Genomic DNA, 21401 nt, shown 5'->3' with positions numbered 1-21401 from the left:
TCAGCCCACATAGTCTAAGGAGGAAGATGGAGGGGGATTATCCAGTTCAGTTGGTGTGGGCTGCAGAGGTTGGGCCATTCCCATTGACTCACCATTTTGTGAGTGGGGTCATCATGTCAGACAAACATGCATTTTCAGTTAATTTAGCTGATAGGCCCCCTGAGGACTGTAGGCACCATAATTGCATGTCAAGCATAGATTATGGATAGAAAGAAACATTACTTATTAGCAAGAGATTGTTATAAAGTATTAATGCAGTTGTAGTGATTAAAACACTTGGCAGATGAGCATGCAATGTTACAGCAACCACTGTTCTCAACTGTGGCTTTTGCGGAGACTAGTGAGAGGATCAGACAAATAGAACGCCCACTGCCCTGCAGGCATAGAAATGTCTTTGTTGATAAATATTTGTCTCCAAAATACCCTGCCAGCAATGCCCCTGACTTCTATTATTTTGAGTGGACTGGTCTGCTGGAAACCCAGTAGTGCTGGGGTCTCCAACCTTTTCTAGCATGGTAGCTACTTTCAGGTATGCACATTCTTCTCTTCCCTGGGTCTTTGGTATATAATGTGTTTTCTATCAATATACCTGGTAATCTAATGGTTAATAAATAATTTTATGGGGCCTGTCATGCCAAATTATCTAGTAAATTATTTAGTATTTTTCGAGTTTTCTTCCTGTTTATTTTTTTTATTTTTTACTCTCAGTATAACAATTATTCATAGAAAAACAGCGGAAAGGAATGTTCTGAGTCATGTCAATGCTGAAATCGCATCAGAAGACAATTGTTTGGAAAAAAATCACATTTAGATTTTTGGGGGTGTAATTCCCCTTTTTTATAATTGTAAATCTATCAAATAAAATTTTACTGGTCACAGACGTGTTTAGCAGATGTTATTGTGGGTGTAGCTTCTAGCTCCAACAGTGCAGTAATATCTAACAGTTTCACAACATATACACGTAAATCTAAGTAAGGAATAGATTAAGAATATACAGTGTAAGTCGAAAGTTTACATGCACCTTAACCTGAGTTTAAAATGTATTTGGCTTTCATAATTCCTGACATTTAATCCTAGTAAGAATTCCCTGTCTTAGGTCAGTTAGGAACACCACTTTATTTTAAGAATGTGAAATGTCAGAATAATAGGAGTGATTTATTTAAGCTTTTATTTATTTTGTCATTCCCAGTGGGTCAGAAGTTTACATGCACTCAATTTGTATTTGGTAGCATTGCCTTTAAAATGTTTAACTTGGGTCAAATGTTTCGGGTAGCCTTCCACAAGCTTCCCACAATAAGTTGGGTGAATTTTGGCCCATTACAGCTGACAGCTGGTGTAACTGAGCCAGGTTTGTAGGCCTCCTTGCTCGCACACGCTTTTTCAGTTCTGCCCACAAATGTTCTATAGGTTTGAGGTCAGGGCTTTGCGATGGCCACTTCAATTCCTTGACTTTGTTGTCCTTAAGCCATTTTGCCACAACTTTGGAAGTATGCTTGACTGATGTCTCGACATGTTGCTTCAATATATCTACATAATTTTCCTCCCTCATGATGCCATCTATTTTGTGAAGTGCACCAGTCCCTCCTACAGCAAAGCACCCCCACAACATGATAATGCCACCCCCGAGCTTCACGGTTGGGATGGTGTTTTTCGGCTTGCAAAGCCTCCCCCTTTTTCCTCCAAACATAACGAAGGTCATTATGGCCAAACCGTTCTATTTTTGTTTAATCAGACCAGAGGACATTTCTCTAAAAAGTAGGATATTTGTCCCCATGTGCAGTTGCAAACCGTAGTCTGTCTTTTTTATGGCGGTTTTGTAGCAGTGGCTTCTTCCTTGCTGAGCGGCCTTTCAGCTTATGTCGATATAGGACGTGCTTTTACACCTGCATTGCTTTCTGTTTGGGGTTTTAGGCTGGGTTTCTGTACAGCACTTTGATATATCAGCTGCTGTAAGAAGGGCTATATAAATACATTTGATTTGTTTTACTGTGGATATAGATACTTTTGTACCTGTTTCCTCCAGTATCTTCACGGTCCTTTGCTGTTCTGGGATTGATTTGCACCAAAGTACGTTCATCTCTAGGAGACAGAGCGGTATGATGGCTGCGTGGTCCCATGGTGTTTATACTTGCATACTATTGTTTGTACAGATGAACGTGGTACCTTCAGGCATTTGGAAATTGCTCCCAAGGATGAACCAGACTTGTGGAGGTCTACATTTTTTGATTTTCCCATGATGTCAAGCAAAGAGGCACTGAGTTTGAAGGTAGGCCTTGAAATACATCCACAGGTACACCTCTTGACTCAGGCTAATTGACATTATTTGACATTATTTATCAGAAGCTTCTAAAGCCGTGACATCCTTTTCTGGAATTTTCCAAGCTGTTTAAAAGCACAGTCAACTTAGTGTATGTTTACTTCTGACCCACTGGAATTGTGATACAGTGAAATAATCTGTAAACAATTGTTAGAAAAATTACTTGTCATGCACAAAGTAGATGTCCTAACCGACTTGCCAAAACTATAGTTTGTTAACAAGAAATTTGTGGAGTGGTTGAAACACTTAGGTTGGAGTCATTAACTAGTTTATGTAAACTTCTGACTTCAACTGTGCATGTATGTAAGAGCTGCATTGGACTAAGAAACAGTGGCATATATTATAGAGTACAGTATATGCATATGAGATGGGTGATGCAATATTTACACACAATTAAAGTGACTAAGATATTATAGAGTACAGTTTACACATGAGATGAGTAATGCAAGATACGGAGACATTATAAAAGTGGCTAGTGTTTCATTTCTTTAAAGTGGCCAGTGATTTCTAATCTATGTCTATAGGCAGCAGCCTCTGATGTGCTGGAGATGGCTGTTTAACAGTCAGTGGTGTAGTATAGAATACAATACAGTATAGACATATGAAATGGGTGACGCAACATGTAAACACAATTTAGAAGTGACTAAGATGGGGTGGAGTGCAGTTTATACATATGAAATGAGTAATGCTAGATACAGAAACATTATTACAGTGGCCAGTGATTCCTAATCGGTCTATAGGCAATTGCCTCTGTGCAAGTGATGGTTGTTTAGCAGTCTGATGACCTTGAAATAGAAGCTCTTTTTCAGTCTCTCGGTCCCAGCTTTGATGTACTGACCTCGCCTTCCAGGTGGTAGCGGGGTGAACAGGCAGTGGCTTGGGTGGTTGATGTCCTTGATCTTTTTTGGCCTTCCTGTGACATCGGGTGCTATAGGTGTTAAGGAGGCATTCTTCACCACACTGTCTGTGTGGGTGGACCATTTCAGTTTGTCAGTGACATGTACGCCGAGGAACTTGAAGCTTTCCACCTTCTCCACTGCGGTACCATCGACGTGGATAAGGGGGTGCTCCCTCTGCTGTTTTCTGTAGTCCATGATCATCTGCTTAGTTTTGTTGACGTTGAGTGAGAGGTTATTTTCCTGGCACCACACCCCCAGAGCCCTCACCACCTCCCTGAAGTCTCATCATTGTTGGTAATCAAGCCTACTACTGTTGTCTGCAAACTTGATGATTGAGTTGGAGGCGTGCTTGGCCACACAGTCATGGGTGAACGGAGGACAGGAGGGGGCTGAGCACGCACCCTTGTGGGGGCCCAGTGTTGAGGATCAGCGAAGAGGTGTTTCCTACCTTCACCACCTTAAGGTGACCCGTCAGGAAGACAAGGACCCAGTTGCACAGGGTGGGGTTCAGACCCAGGGCCTCGCGGGTGAAGATGAGCTTGTACTATGGTGTTGAATGCTGAGCTATAGTTAATGAACAGCATTCTTACATAGAATGGGACAGGGCAGTGTGGTGGCGATTGCATTCTCTGTGGTAAGCAAATTGAAGTGGGTGGCAGGTAAGGTGGAGGTGATATGATCCTTGACTAGTCTCTCAAAGCACTTCATGAGGACAGAGCTGAGTGCTACGGGGCGATCGTAATTTAGTTCAATTACCTTTGCTTTCTTAGGTACAGGGACAATAGTGGCCATCTTGAAGTATGTCGGGACAACAGACTGGGATAGGGAGAGATTGAATATAGCTGTAAACGCCATCCAGCTGGTCTGCGCATGCTGTGAGGACACGGCTAGAGATATCATCTGGGCCGGCAGCCTTGCGAGGGTTAACACGCTTAAATGTCTTACTCACGGCCGCCACGGCGAAGTAGAGCCCACAGTCCTTGATAGCGGGCTGCGTCGGTGGCGCTGTGTTATCCTCAAAGCAAGTGAAGGTGTTCAGCTTGTCCGGAAGCAAGATGTCGGTGTCTGCGACGTGGCTGGCTTTCCTTTTGTAATCCGTGATTGTCTGTAGACCATGCCACATACGTCTCGTGTCTGAGCCGTTGAACCGGGACTCAACTTTGTCCTTATACCGACGTTTAGCCTGATTGCTTGCGGCGGGAATAACTACACTGTTTGTATTATTCCATATTCCCAGTCTTCTTGCCCTGGTTAAATGCGGTGGTTCGCGCCTTCAGTTTTGTGCAAATGCTCCCATCTATACACGGTTTCTGTTTGGGGTAGGTTTAAGTAGTCACGGTGGGTGCAACATCTCCTATGCACTGCCTAATCAACTCATTCACCGTGTCAATATTATTTTCTGAAGCTACTCTGAACATATCCCAGTCTGCGTGATCAAAACGAGTGAGTAATGTGTCGGTTTAGCAATAAGGCCTACTGCTGCAGTACACGTCATGGCAGAGTTTGCAAAACAATGACCTAATTAATCATGATATAGTTCTGTCAGGGAAGCCAACTTTGCAGTTTACATTTAATTGAGAAGGTTTTTGGGGAAAGACCGTCTACCCACAAGATGCTGGGTATCATTAACATCGCTAATTGGCTACATACTGACTGATGGACAACTGTACGCACCAAACAGACAGAAGGGCAATATTGCTGGAAATGAACTGGCAGATATTGTTACATTTGGCTTTTTTAAGCCAATAGTGGCTAACCAGGGGTGGGATAATGTCAATGTTGCTTTGATTGGATGGTAGCTGTGAGCTTTTATGTTTGAGATAGAATGCATGTACTTTCAGAATTGATTGTTGAGCTACTGGTCTACGTGTTGGAAGACCACTGCAATAGTGGATCCTTTGTTCTCTATGGATGTTCTGCTTTTCTAGCTGGAGTGGATTGGTTTGCTGGTCAGGTGTATTGTGCCTGTGGGGTGAGGCGAGTCAGTATGGCGCCACCATAAGGACAGCCCACCACAGTCTCCCCGTCGGCAGGCATGGTGCAGAGAGAAGGGCCACATTGAGCCCATTCTGAGCACCTTCTCCATACACAGCCCCAAACAGGGGATTAAGGGTTATAGATCTCAATGCAAAGAAAGAATAAAAAGGGGAATGTAAGTAAATTAGAGAACGACAGGGTTCAAGGGCTCCTGAGTGGCGCAGCAGTGTAACTCACTGCATCACTACAGACACCATGATTCAAATCCAGGTTGTATCACAACTGGCTGTTATTGGGAGTCCCAAAGGGCGGCGCACAATTGGCCCAACGTTGTCCGGGTTTGGCCGGTGTAGGCCATTGTAAATAAGTATTTGTTCTTAACTGACTTGCCTAGTTTCAATAAAGTTAGATACATTCATATATTTTTTCAGTATATAAAGTAACATGTAAATTGTTTGTTTTATGAGCTGAAATAAAAATAGAAAATTGCACAAAAAGCTTTTCTCTACAAATGTGTGCAGAAATGTGTTTACATCCCTGTTAATGAGCATTTCTCCTTTGCCAAGATAATCCATCCACCTGACAGGTGTTGCATATCAAGTGTTCTAAGGCACTGCATCTCAGTGCTAGAGGTGTCACTACAGACCCTGGTTCAATCCCGGGCTCTATCACAACTTGCATTGTTAAATAAAAATGCCTCCCAAGGACCACTCATGGCTGCACCCCTGCCCAGTCATGTGAAAGCCCTAGATTGGGGCCTAAGGAATTTATTTCAATTGACTGATTTCCTTATGAGCTGTAACTCAGTGAAATTGTTGTTTCTAATATTTTTGTTCAGTGTTTATATATCTCAACCCTATGCCGATGACAAGTTAGTGGCCAAAATTTGGTAGCACTACTGCCATCACTACTAGGTGCCACACTTAGCCTGGCAGGGACTCATGGAAATCATAATTGAGAGAACAAATATTTACTGCTTCAATACTGTAAACTCCTTTCTTTTTTTAAATAGTATATCATATTTTCTCCAGTCACAGATGAAATAGACCTACTTAGATACCAAAACATTAAAATGCTCCTCTGTTTTCCTCACAGGATCCTCATCTCCACTCCCTTTGCAGTACTCGCGTACTTCCTGATCTGGTATGTCCCTCAAGTGGAGCAGTGGAAGGTCCTGTGGTATCTGATCTTCTACTGCCTATTCCAGTCTCTGCAGACGGTCAGTCTCCCCTGTACACACACACTATTGTTAGTGAACAAATGTGTTATTAATAAGAAGGGGCACATGTTACAATACATTGCTCCTCAACCCCCATTGAACTGTGATATGGTTGTAATTAAACAATATATTTGTGTGTGTGTGTGGGGGGGGGGTAGATCTGCTTTAATTATGTGGGTTGTAGAAATATAATTTTGTCATTTCTAATCCCTTTTTTGTAATAGTTTACTCCAATCAGGGTAGGGAAAAAGTAATAGGCAACAATACTTCTACATAGTTATTTTGTGCCAGGAATTGATTGTTTTTGTGTGCAGTGCTTCCATGTGCCATACTCAGCGCTCACCATGTTCATCAGCACGGACCAGAAAGAGAGAGACTCTGCCACGGCCTACCGTAAGTCATCCTGTACATCTTTGCAGTTATGTAGCATCTCATGTGATTGTAATATGATGTCTTCATTCTACTCGCTCTCTTCATCCCTTCTCTCTTGTCCAGGTATGACGGTGGAGGTGCTGGGCACAGTGGTTGGCACAGCGATCCAGGGGCAGATTGTGGGTGGGGCGATCGCACCCTGTCTCCCGGGTGACCTGGATGTCCTTGACAACAGTAACACCACACTGCTGGGGTCAGACGTCAACATCTCCCACATATCCCTGGATGACACGGTGAGAGGGGGACCCCAGGGATGACATGTTGTGTAACATTGTAATGGCAATGTTAGAAGTGTAATTTGACCCTAACCCTGCTCCTCCTGTCCCTCTAACAGAAACGAGCCTACCTCATCGCCTCAGCAGTCATCTGTGTCATGTACGTTCTCTGTGCTGCAGTCCTGTTCCTGGGCGTCAGAGAGCAGGAAGGTGGGAATTGATTAATGGAAATTGTTTACATAAGTATATTTGATGTAATTAATGTAAATAAAATTCTCATATTTAGAGTACAACAGCTTTGTATGTTATCCTCAAATCCTTTCCTTTTCCTCTCAACCCTAAAATGTTACAAGTAACTAGGAGAGGGCCACATTTTGGCAGTCAGTAAATGTCATAGACGAGGGATAAGCACATCGGATAAGTATTCAGCTGATGTTTGGCACAGTGCATCTAATCAGTTTTAATCACCATCTTTGTTTTGGTCATAGAGTGTGGGCGTCTGAAGACAGAGCCCATGTCGTTCTTTGAGGGCATGAGGATGGTGATGGGATATGGGCCGTATGTCAAACTGGTTATGGGATTTCTCTTCACGTCGCTGGCCTTCATGGTGACTCATACTACTAGAATGGGATACAGTTGCACCAAAAATGATTTATGACAAGCTATAGGCTGTGTACCCGTGGTGTTTGGTTTGCTCTATGTACAGTTGAAGTCAGAAGTTTACATGCACCTTAGCCAAATACATTTAAACTCAGTTTTTCACAATTCCTGACATTAAATCTGAGTAAAAATTCCCTGTCTTAGGTCAGTTAGGATCTCCACTTTATTTAAAAAATGTGAAATGTCAGAATAATAGAGTAATTTATTTAAGCTTTTATTTCTTTCATCACATTCCCAATGGATCAGAAGTTTACATACACTCAATTAGTATTTGGTAGCATTGCTTTAAATTGTTACACTTGGGTCAAATGTTTCGGGTAGCCTTCCACAAGCTTCCCACAATAAGTTGGGTGAATTTTGGCCAATTACTCCTGACAGAGCTGGTGTAACTGAGCCAGGTTTGTAGGTTTCCTTGCTCGCACACGCTTTCTCAGTACTGCCCACAAATTTTATATGGAATTGAGGTCAGGGTTTTGTGATGGCCACTCCAATACCTTGACTTTGTTGTCCTTAAGCCATTTTGCCACAACTTTGGAAGTATGCTTGGGGTCATTGTCCACTTGGAAGACCCATTTGCGACCAAGCTTTAACTTCCTGACTGATGTCTTGAGATGTTGTTTTAATATATCCACCTAATTTTCCTGCCTCATGATGCCATCTATTTTGAAGTGCACCAGTCCCTCCTGCAGCAAAGCACCGCCACAACATGATGCTGCCACCCCCGTGCTTCACGGTTGGGATGGTGTTCTTTGGGCTTGCAAGCCTCCCCCTTTTTCCTCCAAACATAACAATGGTCTTTATGGCCATTTTTGTTTCATCAGACCAGAGGACATTTCTCTAAAGTAGGATCTTTGTCCCCATGTGCAGTTGCAAACCGTAGTCTGGCTTTTTTATGCCGATTTTGGAGCAGTGGCTTCTTGCTGAGCGGCTTTTCAGCTTATGTCGATATAGGACTTGTTTTACTGTGGATATAGATACTTTTGTACCTGTTTCCTCCAGCATCTCCACAAGGTCCTTTGCTGTTGTTCTGGGATTGATTTGCACTTTTTGCACCAAAGTACGTTCATCTCTCCTGAGTGGTATGACGGCTGCGTGGTCCCATGGTGTTTATACTTGCGTACTATTGTTTGTACATATGAACGGCGTACCTTCAGGCTTTTGGAAATTGCTCCCAAGGATGAACCAGACTTCTGGAGGTCTACCATTTTCTTTCTGAGGTCTTGGCTGATTTGATTTTCCTATGATGTCAAGCAAAGAGGCACTGAGTGAAGGTAGGCCTTGAAATACATCCACAGGTACACCTCTAATTGACTCAAATAATGTCAATTAGCCTATCGGAAGCGTCTAAAGCCATGACATCATTTTCAGGAATTTTTCAAGCTGTTTAAAGGCACAGTCAACTTAGTGTATGGAAACTTCTGACCCACTGGAATTGTGATACAGTGGAATATAAGTGAAATATTCTGTCTGTAAACAATTGTTGGAAAAGTTACTTGTCAAAGTAGATGTCCTAACCGACTTGCCAAAACTATGGTTTGTTAACAAGAAATTTTGTGGAGTGGTTGAAAAACGAGTGTTAATGACTCCAGCCTAAGTGTATGTAAACTTCCGACATCAACAGTATATGACTTCCTGTATGTTCAGTGGTTGATGTGCATGTCATTGCTCTCCTTGCAGCTCCTGGAGGGGAACTTTGCCCTGTTCATCAGCTACACCATGGGCTTCAAAAATGACTTCCAGAACTTTCTCCTGGTCATTATGGTGAGTCTAGGGATCCCTCCCACTAGAGGCGTAACACAAAGGCATCAGTGAATGTACATTAATTATATTAATGTATATTCTGTACTTTAATTAAGACCTGTACATTCTGTGCTGACTGAAAGGTTGCCTTGTGGGGTGGTGTAACGTATGTGTTTCCGTGACTGTTTGTCTGTCATAGCTGAATTAGTTAGGTAACATAGATAAATAAGATGTTTTATTTTATACTTGTCATTAGAATGTCTTCTTTTGGACTATACTGTTGGAAGTTGCATTTTCCTTTCTCTCTAGGGAAAAGTCACTTGGGGCCCAGAGAAGGGAGAGGTCAGGCTTGTCTTTTACATGTCTGGTAATATGCAGAATATCAGAAAGGGAGAAGTCAGGTTTGAACATTGTCTTGCATATGTTAATATATCTGTGAAACCATGTGAAGGGCTCCACTATGTCTGTACTCCAGTCACTCCCTCATTTTCCCATTGGGTGGAGTAGTATGGCAGTGTCTGGAAACATTGTATTACCCCTCTGATGTTGAACTTATCTTTAATAGTATATGACCTAGAGGTTCACTCCCCTTAGTGAGCTTCTCCAGGAGTGGGGAGAAGAGGGGGTGTATTTGAGATGGAAGTATCTAGAATTGACAATTGACATGCCATTGGATGAGGTAATGTTTTGGTACTAGGAAGTACCAAGAACGAGAAGTATAAACTTGTCTAAGAGACCAAACTGAACGATAATTTATAGCTTATGCTATCTGGCTATGGGATACTCCTCTTTCAAGTAAAAGGCCCTTTGTGAAGTTCCTAAGATCTGTGGTTCGTTATGTACGTTGAGAGGGGTGTATCTTGGCTATAAAAGATGCTAAGAATTGTTTTGTAAGCACTCTCAGAATTCATTTATAGACACTGAATTGATCAGAGTCAAAGGGCTATGGTGAAGCTCATATAATTAAAGATGGACTTTAAAATATAACTGACTTGTTTGTGAACTCTCCTCATTTAGTAATACAGGAAATTACCACGACAGGTCCGAATGGAAAGGGCACATTTTTTGGGGGTGAGATGGTTGTGGTCCCTGGGAACCTGTCACCCTCTCACACTCTATTAGAGAGAGCAGGGGTGAGAAAGGAGCACAGAGGGGACTTTGCTGCTCAGGCAATCTGTCAGCACTGCCATGGGAACGAACATGCTTTGGCATTTCCTTCCAATTTACCTTTCCCTCTGCCTGAGTAGGATGTAGACCTGCCCTGCACCGCCCTGGCCACTGGAGCAGGAAATGTGGGAGTTTAGAAAGGTCCTTAGTAGCCCGGTCACCAGATCTGTTTGTGATTTAGTCAACTCCTCCAACTGCCATACATGGAAGGCTGGTTTTGGTCAGCATAGTGTTAGATATTTCTAATACTGCTGAGTGCTCAGCCGCTAGCTAAACCTTGTGTGGTCATTTGACACATGGGTTGACCATACCTCTATAAGAGGTCAAGGGTCATAGACCCCCTGCAGGTTTAAATAAAGAGCCCTTTCATATTGTGTCCTTCTCACTTTATGTTTTAGCCTATTGGTCAGTCTGACCTTTTCTGTTCCCACATTGCCCTCAGTGCTTAGATGAGTATTTTTATGGAAATGGTTCAAAACGTTAAATATCTTAATGCTCTTCTTTGGTGTTTCATTTTTAGCTCTCTGGGACTTTGTCCATTCCATTCTGGCAATGGTTCCTGACCAGATTTGGGAAAAAGACTGCAGTCTACATTGGCATCACGGTAAGCAGTGTGTGTTGTGACGCTTCATCTCTAAGCTGGTTTGTGTGTATGGGGTGCTCTCTTATGGCTTGTTTTATTCATGTCTCTCTCCGCAGTGGGCAGTGCCCTTCATGATCCTGATCGTCTGCATAGAGAGTAGTCTGATTGTGGCCTATGTGGTCTCTGTGGCAGCAGGAGTCAGTGTGGCTGCAGCTTTCCTCCTACCCTGGTAAGTAGCCTACTGTCTGAATGTACCTCTGTATACCCACAGCAACCTATAGATCTCTGTCATATCTCCAGTGTCTCTTTACGCATGTCCAGTCTATGGTCGGTCTTGCCTTTTTTGTATTCATTCACGTCTTTCTCTGTTTCTCAGGTCAATGCTCCCAGATGTGGTGGATGATTTCAAAGTGAAGAATCCAGACTCTAGTGGCCACGAGGCCATTTTCTACTCCTTCTATGTCTTCTTCACCAAGTTTGCCTCAGGAATCTCCCTCGGCATCTCCACTCTCAGTCTCGAGTAAGTGGGTTTCGCTCTCTTGCTTGTATTGTACATGATAAACTGAGCATGCTGAGCTTAGTTTGAAATTAACTCTATTTTGTAGGACTCCTAACAGCTTAGTGAATCATATATATATATATATATATATATATATATATATATATATATATATATATATATATATATATATATATATATATATATATAATTTTTTTTTTTTTTTTACTTCCTAATTTCTACTGTAGAATAGCTGCATTTTCCTTGGGCCACCGGGCCACTCGTGTGGTGAACCATAACATAATCCTCACATTCATAATCAAGCCCAACTGTACCTTATGTCCGCTTTCTTTTCTTCTCTCTCCCTGTAAATTTTGTTCAGCTTTGCCGGCTATGTGACAAGAAGCTGCTCGCAACCTGATGCAGTGAATTTAACCCTGAAGGTGCTGGTCTCAGCTGCTCCTGTTGTTCTGATATTCCTAGGGCTGTTGATTTTCAAGACCTACCCCATCGACGAGGAGAGGAGGCAAGGCAACAGGAAACTACTGCAGGAGATGCGGTGAGTCGGGCCAAACACCCACGATTAGGGCTGATTGGTGGTATCTAAGCCAGACATTCATTGTCATAGAACAGTGTTCATGCACGACCCAAGCAATTTTTTTCCTAAATTAAATGCACTGGCGAACTAAATGATCTTGCAGGGGGACACTGAACTTAGTTCCTTTCTGGCATCTTTCTCTATACCTCAGCTAAATGCAAAGGACACGCTTTATGCATTAGCCTCTCTGCCATGAATAAGAACCATCTTGAACAAGCCAAGTCCTTTGTTTAACTCTTGGCTGTGTTCCTATTCTGAAACAGGGACAGCAATCAGGATTCCGATACAGAGCTTGGGAGCGTTGTGTAGGAGCCCTGGGAGAGGAGGGGGTCCAGCCGAAAGGCCACAACTGTCCCGCGTGTTTGCACTGGCAGGCTGGAGTGTTTTGGGTGTAATTGGAACTAACAGTAGAAAAACCAGACCACATTGTGGTTGCTTCCTACCTGATTCTACACGAATGGCCCTAGTCTCCAAAGGATTCAACAGGCTTAAAGACCCCTATTGGACATTCTGAGTCATCGCTCTCTCTGTGCCCTGTCTATTGCCTACTGTACTATGTATTTGTGGTATTGGTTTTTGTGTCTGTTTGCATAACAAACATTGGTTTGGGATTTTTTGGGGGGCGGGGGGGCATTGACCCTTCAAATCTATAATTTGAATGATGTTTGTCTACCTGAACCAAGTACTAGGTCAAAGGGTGGGAAGCCTTTCTCAGTAGAGGAAAAAAAGAATACTTTCCATCCAGATAGGATGGTCCTCATAGAGGGAAGATTTCAGTCCTAATTTTAGGGCATACCAGTAACTTGTTCTATCTAGACTGTTTATATGGTTACGTTTTAATGAAAATAATTGTCACTTATCTCAAGTAATACCTTTCTTTAGGGATGTGGAGAGCACATAAAAACTGTTCCATTTCAGACAATCTCATCCATTCACTGGAATTATATTGGTGTCTTGTGGGGAAAAGGAACCTTGAAAAAGAAACTCTAACCTTAATGAACTCATTAACATTGCCAATGATGTCTGGATTTCAGACTTACTGTATCTAGGCTAGCTGAATTCCACATTATTACTGCCTTAACAACACATCTTGTACTTTGGAAACCTTGTAATTGCAATGAGATTTTCTGTATAACAGTTTAACTAAATTCTATTTGGTCAAAGTTGTTTCTCTCACACGGTGCCAAGAATTCCCTTTAAAAAAGGTTGACTGAGCAGAACAGTCCAACTTTGCCATTGGCATATTGACTGCAGGAATGTCCAACAGAGCTGTTGCCAGAGTATTTACTGTTATTTTCTCTACTATATGCCGCCTCCAATGTTATTAGAGAATTTGGCAATACATCCAACCGGCCTCACACCCGCAGACCCCATCCCAGGATCTCAACATCCGGCTTCTTCACCTGCGGGATCGTCTGAGACCAGCCACCTGGGCAGCTGATGAAACTGAGGTGTATTTCTGTCTGTAATAAAGCCCTTTAGTGGGGATTATTTTCTTCTTCTGATTGGCTGGGTCTGGCTCCCATGTCCTGCCCAGTCATGTGAAATCCATAGATTAGGGCCAAATTAATTTACAACAGTTGACTTATTTCCTTATATGAACTGTAACTCAGTAACAATTTTGCATGTTGCATTCATATTTTTGTTCAGTATAGTTTGTCAGCTAAGCTAGCCACTTGAGCTAGACTGGGAACTTGGAAAAATACAAGGTCAAATCATGAAGTCAGTGATCTTCAGGTTGGAGCTTTAGAAAGAGGCCCGAGTTGAAATTCTGAGTTGGATGACCACTCAAATCGATATTTTTTTCCCCAGTCAGCGATGGGTAAGAAATGGCATCTCTGTAGCCAAATATCTTAAAACATTTTTGTTTTAAAACATTAATTGACATGGTATCATGGTGCATTCATATACAATTTTTCTCCCAAAGTCAACCTTTAAAAGGTAGAACCTTTCTTGGAGAGTGGGAACGCTTTCTAACGAGTTTGAGTTAACGACCTCACTTCTAACTTGAAATGTTTGATGCCTTCAACTGTATGGAGAGATTTAGAGCCTAATAGCACAGCATTTTCACTAACCATTTATTGAAATTAGTTAAAGAAAGCACATGCATTACTAATTTGGCACATTTCATAATCTGTATACACTTGTCTGTGAATATGGATGTGTGCATTTTTGTATAGACAAGTTTATTTGGGTGTGTGTGTGTATACAACATGCATGTGTGTTGTATGATAATCAGAATTATGTGACTTTTATTAGAAGGTAATGGGCTGATTTTGTATTTAGAAAGTCCTAACTTGTTTACCTATTTAGAAGTATTGTCAGTTGAGGCTGTCCTGATCTTGTGAATGTTGTGTGTAATGTGACAAACAATCCTTTTGATTGTATTTATTCTTGTATAAATCTTTGAGCAGACCCAAGCCAAGTTTTCTATTTATCAGCAGTGTTGGGATATTAATCTGAAATATAGATCACTCTGTAGTCAGATGTTAACAATGTCATAACATAATCATTTCGCCTATTAAATATACAAACTATGCTTCAAGTGAGAATCCAGTAGGTCTGATTCAGAAAAAGAATGGAAATGATTGCCTACTTAACAAATACTTAAAAAAAAAAGTTGTTTGTAGTTCCGGTAGTTGGATAAATGGCAAAAAGTAATAAACTACTGAAAACACTACCAAGATCAAAGTTAGTTCAACTACTACCAAGCTACTGCAAAATGTAGTTACATTTCTAGTTAAATTGCATGTAGCGTACTACTCCACAACACTGTTTATATGACGTATCAAAACTCAGAACTCTAAAAACGATTTTTACTTTTGAATGTCTCAAGTACTGTAATATTTAACTTTGACAAATCCTAAACCGTGTCTATTTTATTTTTTCCTGACTAAATTATTCCGCTGCTCTATGTTCGCTGCATAGTTTACTTCATGATGAAGGCGCATTCAGTTCGCCTTAACGTTTGTTACGTTGCGGAACGGTTTGTACAGAACGACACGTTTCCCCAAAATATTCTTGTACGTTCTTGAACAGACTTTGAGGTAGTTATGCCACATTCAAAATAAAAATACAAGGTCAAATAATGACGTCGGTGATCTCCAGGTCGAAAAGGCAGAGCTCTAGAAAGAGCCCCGGAATTCCGAGTTGGATGATCGTTGAAGTCTCTTTTTTTCCAGTCGGAGCTCGTTTTTTTCAGAGTTCCCAGTAGTTTTGAACTCTCGGAAGTCGGAGATTCCCGAGTTCCTAGGTGTTTTGTACTCGGCGTTTGGTGGGTGTGGCGAGGTGTGTCTTGAAATACGTCACTAATTGCTTCAAGGGCAGTGGCCACGCTGTCAGCGTTACCCCTCCCCATGTTTCATCTGGTCTTGTAAAAACGTTTGTGGTTATGTAAAAATTAAAGGTGTTGTTCAAACAGTCATTAGCGAATGGATCATTTCAAACCAATCGGAGTATCAAAGCCAATGACACATTTTCAAAACGCCGCTTTGCCCAAGTGTGTTCTGATCCAACCCATCAGTTTCTGAGTTCAATCAGAACGGTTAGACTGAGTTTCAGAAATCGTCTGGGAGGTAGTCTACTCGGATCAAGTCTCATTGCGGAGAAGAAGCTAACGTCCGTGGGCGTGGCTTGTTGTTTGGCCGCAGCAAGGAGTTTGGGTAGCCAGGCGAATTTTCTTTGGCTAGTAAGTAGTCTACAATGTGGTAACATTAAGTACACTTTATTAAGGGCCTACTAGACCATTAGACCAGCCAGAATTCAGCGCGAACTGATTATGGCAAAATGGTATGAACTTTGAACCCTTACTTTAACCTGTTTTGGCTGCAGCCCGACGTCGGTACACTTATGACAACATCCAGCTCAAGTGCAGGGCGCGAAATTCAAAAGATGTTTTTTTTTATATTTAATTTTCACACATTAACAAGTCCAACACAGCATATTAAAGGTACACATCTTGTGAATCAAGCCAACATGTCCGATTTTTAAAATGTTTTACAGGGAAGACACAATATGTAAATCTATTAGCTAACCATGTTAGCAAAAGACACCACTTTTCTTACTCCATCAGTTTTTTACTCCATCAGTAGCTATCACAAATTCGACCAAATAAAGATATAAATAGCCACTAACCAAGAAACAACTTCATCAGATGACAGTCTGATAACATATTTATTGTATAGCATATGTTTTGTTAGAAAAATGTGCATATTTCAGGTATAAATCATAGTTTACATTGCAGCTAGAGTCAGAAATTGCACCGAAAGCAGACAGAAAAATTACAGACACCAACGCCAAATAACTAAATACTCATCATAAAACATTTCTGAAAAAGACATAGTGTACAGCAATTGAAAGACAGGCATCTTGTGATTCCAGACAATATTTCCGATTTATCAAGTGTTTTACAGCGAAAACACAATATAGCGTTATATTAGCGTAGCCACAATAGCCAGAAACACTTGGGCGCCGACGACCAGTTCACATGCACGACAGATATTAGAAATAGCATCATAAAATGTTTCTTACTTTTGGTGATGTTCCGTCAGAATGTTGGACAAGGTGTCCTTTGTCCAGAACAGTCGTTGTTTGGATCTGGAACGACAAATTACCCTCTTGATTTAGCATGGGCACTTGCCAAGTGGCACGGATCTCTCCAACGTCAACAAAGTCAGAGAACGGAACACGGCAAAACTCACGAAAAAATTTCAATAATCTGATTAAACTATATTGAAAAAACATACCTTACGATGATATGGTCACATGTATCAAATAAAATCTAAACCGGAGATGTTAGTCGTCCATAACGACAGCTAAACAGAAGGCAAATCCATGTCCTCTTTCGCGCGCTCCAGAAACAGGAAATGGATGGTCACGTCATACAAAGAGCTTTAATTCCACCTCAGACCAAGATAGACACGAAATTTCTTCTCTCACCGTCTATTGACAACCAGGGGAAGGTGTATGAAGTGTACGTAGACTCTTACGTTCATTGCCCATGTATAGGCATGAAGTTGAACAAAGCATCGATTTCTGACATTCCACTTCCTGGTCAGGAAATGTGCTGCAGAATGAGTTCTGTTTCACTCAGAGAAATAATTCAAACGGTTTTAGAAACTAGAGAGTGTTTTCTATCCAATAGTAATAATAATATGCATATTGTACGAGCAAGAATTGAGTACGAGGCCGTTTGAAATGGGCACGATTTAACTGGCTACTCAATACTGCCCCTTGCAGCCATAAGAAGTTTTTAAGGGACTTATCCAATGTGCTCCTCTCTCAAGTAAAAATGGTGCTGTTTTGGTGTAGGCCTACATGTTTGCGCATGCACATTTTTTTATGGCCCTAATAAATACTTAATTTAAACTGTAAAAATGTATTACCATTTAATGTCGCATGAACACAACCAATCATGATATTTTATTTTGATTGTCAAAACAAATCACTTCAAAAAGTTAATCCACTCTTTAATAAATCCAGCATCCAAACTGGCACCATTTGATTATTGGAAATAGACATCTGTTATAAACACCAAAAAAGTGTAACTAACTGTGTAATTAACTGATGTGAAAAAAAGTGTAATTAAGTGTAATTAACTGATGCGTCTTGCTGACAAATGTTTTTAAAAATTGTAGCCTGAAAAATCGGGACACCTAAAATGGGTCTGAAACTGTGCAGGGAAAAACGGGATAGGCACACAAACATACACGTCAACTTAATAAACTATGCTACAATGTGTATTAAGATGAACTTCAAATAGGCCTACCGGTAGCCAGTGATGTGTAAAAAAATAAATAATAATAAGTGGGTAAACTCTGCCGGTGGCGGTGAAAAAAATGAATGCTCCATATACTTTCAATGCATTTACTTAAGCGTTTACTACTTGCGTAGGCCTAGTGTAGGCCTACACCACTGCGGGTAGCCTACCGTCTCAGCCAAAGCAATTTTAAACACATGAACACAGGCAAAATAGGTATCCTACATTGATTACATGATGAGTTGAATCAAAACATGTTTTACAACTTCATGAGTTGTCCATAATTCATGAGTTAATGCTTGGTGTCTTCACAGATCGTTTGACATGAAACACTACCTTTCCTTACATTAAGAATGACATTTATGACAATGTTATTTGTCATTATTAAGCCTTTAACAGTTGAGTTAGAACATTGACGTTAAGCCCTGTACGAATTATGGATCTCGGAAAATTCACTGTGTTATTTATTCTTATTTTTAACCTTTTTAACTAGGCAAATCAGTTAAGAATAAATTCTTATTTACAATGACGGCCTACCAAAAGGCAAAAGGCCTCCTGCGGGGCTGTGATTAAAACTGGAAAAAAAATATAGGACAAAACACACATCAGACAAGAGAGACACCACAACACTACATCAAGAGAGACCTAAGACAACAACATAGCATGGTAGCAACACATGACAACAACATGGTAGTGTCATGACGTTGACCTGTTGTATGAGGTTTATGTCCCCCATCAATACCTTTCCCATTTTTCTCTCCACCCTACAGAATGGACTCTTTTAAAGCCCTTTGTTAACATAGAGAGAGTATGCTAACATCAAAAGGTTGGGGAAATGTACAATATTTCTGTAATCCAACCAGTTGAAAGTGTCCGTTGGTACTTAAAGAATATGATGTCAGATCAGTTGGTGTATGGGTCATTATATCTGAAGATAGGACGACATAAATTGTAATTTGGAAAGTCTACATATTCTAGTTATCAGATTCACATGGAATTGTTGTGCAATTTAAATGTTTAAATAAACTATTTGTAAAAAGATTAAATGTAATTTTAGCTTCTAAATGAGAGAATTGTTTTCATAAGTGAACTATGCTCACTCAGTGGCCACGCCCAAGTGAACTGACATTGGTTGAGAACTATGAAAAACGCCCTTCTCTCCCCCAATACAAAAGCCCGTTGACGGAAGGCAATCTTAGTTCACGACGACGTGAGGACTGGTGTCCATATACGTTTTAAAGGGCTCATTTCAACGTGGAGGTGACGATCAAGGATGAAGGATGAATTTCTACTAGACCAGCCAGAATTCAGCGCTAACTGATTATGGCAAAATGGTATGAACTTTGAACTCTTATTCACTAAAGAAGAAGTGATACATCCTAGAAGTCTAGTTATCAGCTGCAGCTGTAAATGTATGTGGCCTAGGAAAGGACAGACAATCTCCTATGAGAACGACAGGGTACTTCAACGTATCCTCTCTACAACACTACGACCAGAAATATTCTACAAAGGACAAGGGCAATCTCTGCTGGGCAAATCAATCTTCCATCTTCGACCCATCTATCGAAGCGCAGCTCAGTGTAAATATATATCTTGCATTTTCCTTTTCGGAATGGGCGGTTACTAGAATGCATAACATTCTGTATTTACGTTAGCATAGCTTCTCAAGGTCCGATAGAGACCTAATTCCACTTGTCCCTCAGTCTTCCTGCTCTTTCTTTCAAACCCAACCCCCTTTCTTTGTGTAACCAGCTGTCATATCGGTTTCGTCCTCTAGGGACTTTTACTTTTATGACATGATTAGTAATGTATGTATTATCCATCCTGTGTATATGTAATTATGTGTGATTATTTAGTAAATAAATAATTAAGCCAATTTTTGTATTGCTGATTCAACTTGTTAGCCAGGGTTCATGAAGATAACCAATACTTTTACGACAGTCTAAAACTTTGCACATGCACTGCTACCATTTAGTGGGCAAAATCTAAATTGCGCCTAAGCTGGAATAATTCATTTTGGCCTTTCTATTGCATTTCAAAGTTGATTGAACAAAAATAAATTTAAAAACTAGTTTTTTTCTTTGTCTTATCTTTTACCAGATCTAATGTGTTATTCTCCTACATTAACTTCACATTTCCACAATCTTCAAAGTGTTTCCTTTCAAATGGTATCACGAAGATGCATATCTTTGCTTCAGGTCCTGAGCTACAGGTAGTTAGATTTATGTATGTCATTTTAGGTGAAAATGGAAAAAAAGGTCCAATCCTTTTAAGGTTGCAGTGACACATCCATAACCTGAACGGAAACCAGATTGCATAACAGGGAGAATACTATGGACATAAAGAAAGCCAGTCAGTTGATTATTGACAAGTTTTTCCAACACTTTTGATAAACAGGGCAAAATAGAAATTGGCCTATAACAGTTAGGATCTCCCCTTTTAAATATACAACGCGTGTGGCTGCCTTCCAAGCAATAGGAACCTACCAAGAGAGGACAAACAGGTTAAAAAGGTCAGAGAAAGGCTTGGCGATGATAGAGGCAGCAACCTTAAAGAAGACACCTAGCTTGGAATTCGTAACATATTGTACATTTTGCAAATTTGTAACTTCATACGAATTGTAATTCGAAACATATCATATGAATTGGATCATGGACATCCACAAATTAATACATACCATACGAAACATAACATATCATACTAAATGCACATTTGTGGCCTGCTGGAGGTCATTTTGCAGGGCTCTGGCAGTGCACCTCCGTGCACAAAGGCGGAGGTAGCGGTCCTGCTGCTGGGTTGTTGCCCTCCTACGGCCTCCTCCTTTATTTTTTTGAGCAGTGTATATATATTTTTTAAATATCACATTTACATGAGCATTCAGAGCCTTTACTCAGTACTTTGGTGAAGCACCTTTGGCCGCGACTACAGCCTCAAGTCTTGACACACCTGTATTTGGGAGTTTCTCCCATTCTTCTCTGCAGATCCTCTCACGCTCTGTCAGGTTGGATGAGGAGCATCGCTGCACAGCTATTTTCAGGTCTCTCCAGAGATGTTCGATCGGGTTCAAGTCTGAGCTCTGACTGGTCCACTCAAGGACATTCAGAGACTTGTCCTGAAGCCACTCCTGCGTTTTTTGGGCTGTGTGCTAAGGGTCATTGTCCTGTTAGAAGGGGAACCTTCGCCCAGTCTGAGGTCCTGAGCGCTCTGGAGCAGGTTTCATCAAGGATCTCTCTGTACTTTTCTCGGTTCATCTTCCCCTCAATCCTGACTAGTCTCCCACTCCCTGCCACTGAAAAACATCTCCACAGCATGATGCTGCCACCGCCATGCTTCACCG

General features: G+C 41.1%; 1 protein-coding gene across 8 annotated transcripts in view; it reads left to right on the top strand.

Moving 5' to 3' along the window:
- The window catches only part of LOC129812749 (sodium-dependent lysophosphatidylcholine symporter 1-B-like), a 35035-nt gene that overhangs the window by 9011 nt on the left and 4623 nt on the right, over positions 1–21401 (top strand). For 5 of the 8 annotated variants that reach the window (XR_008753068.1, XR_008753064.1, XR_008753066.1 and 2 more), the window contains 10 exons: positions 6289–6412; positions 6727–6805; positions 6908–7077; positions 7179–7269; positions 7548–7666; positions 9397–9480; positions 11147–11230; positions 11326–11438; positions 11586–11729; positions 12091–12267. Coding sequence is in view for 2 of the 8 variants with exons in the window: in XM_055864585.1 (XP_055720560.1) it covers positions 6289–6412; positions 6727–6805; positions 6908–7077; positions 7179–7269; positions 7548–7666; positions 9397–9480; positions 11147–11230; positions 11326–11438; positions 11586–11729; positions 12091–12267; positions 12570–12615 (1231 nt within the window). In the remaining 6 variants the exon portion in view is untranslated. Of the gene's footprint in view, positions 1–6288; positions 6413–6726; positions 6806–6907; positions 7078–7178; positions 7270–7547; positions 7667–9396; positions 9481–11146; positions 11231–11325; positions 11439–11585; positions 11730–12090; positions 12268–12569; positions 19941–21401 lie in introns of those variants that run through there. The other 3 variants (XM_055864586.1, XM_055864585.1, XR_008753067.1) reach the window with 3 other exon arrangements.

Source organism: Salvelinus fontinalis, chromosome 16 (genome assembly GCF_029448725.1).
Source record: "Salvelinus fontinalis isolate EN_2023a chromosome 16, ASM2944872v1, whole genome shotgun sequence".
NCBI classification, from domain to species: domain Eukaryota; kingdom Metazoa; phylum Chordata; class Actinopteri; order Salmoniformes; family Salmonidae; genus Salvelinus; species Salvelinus fontinalis.
This window is presented reverse-complemented; position numbering and strand designations above follow the sequence as displayed.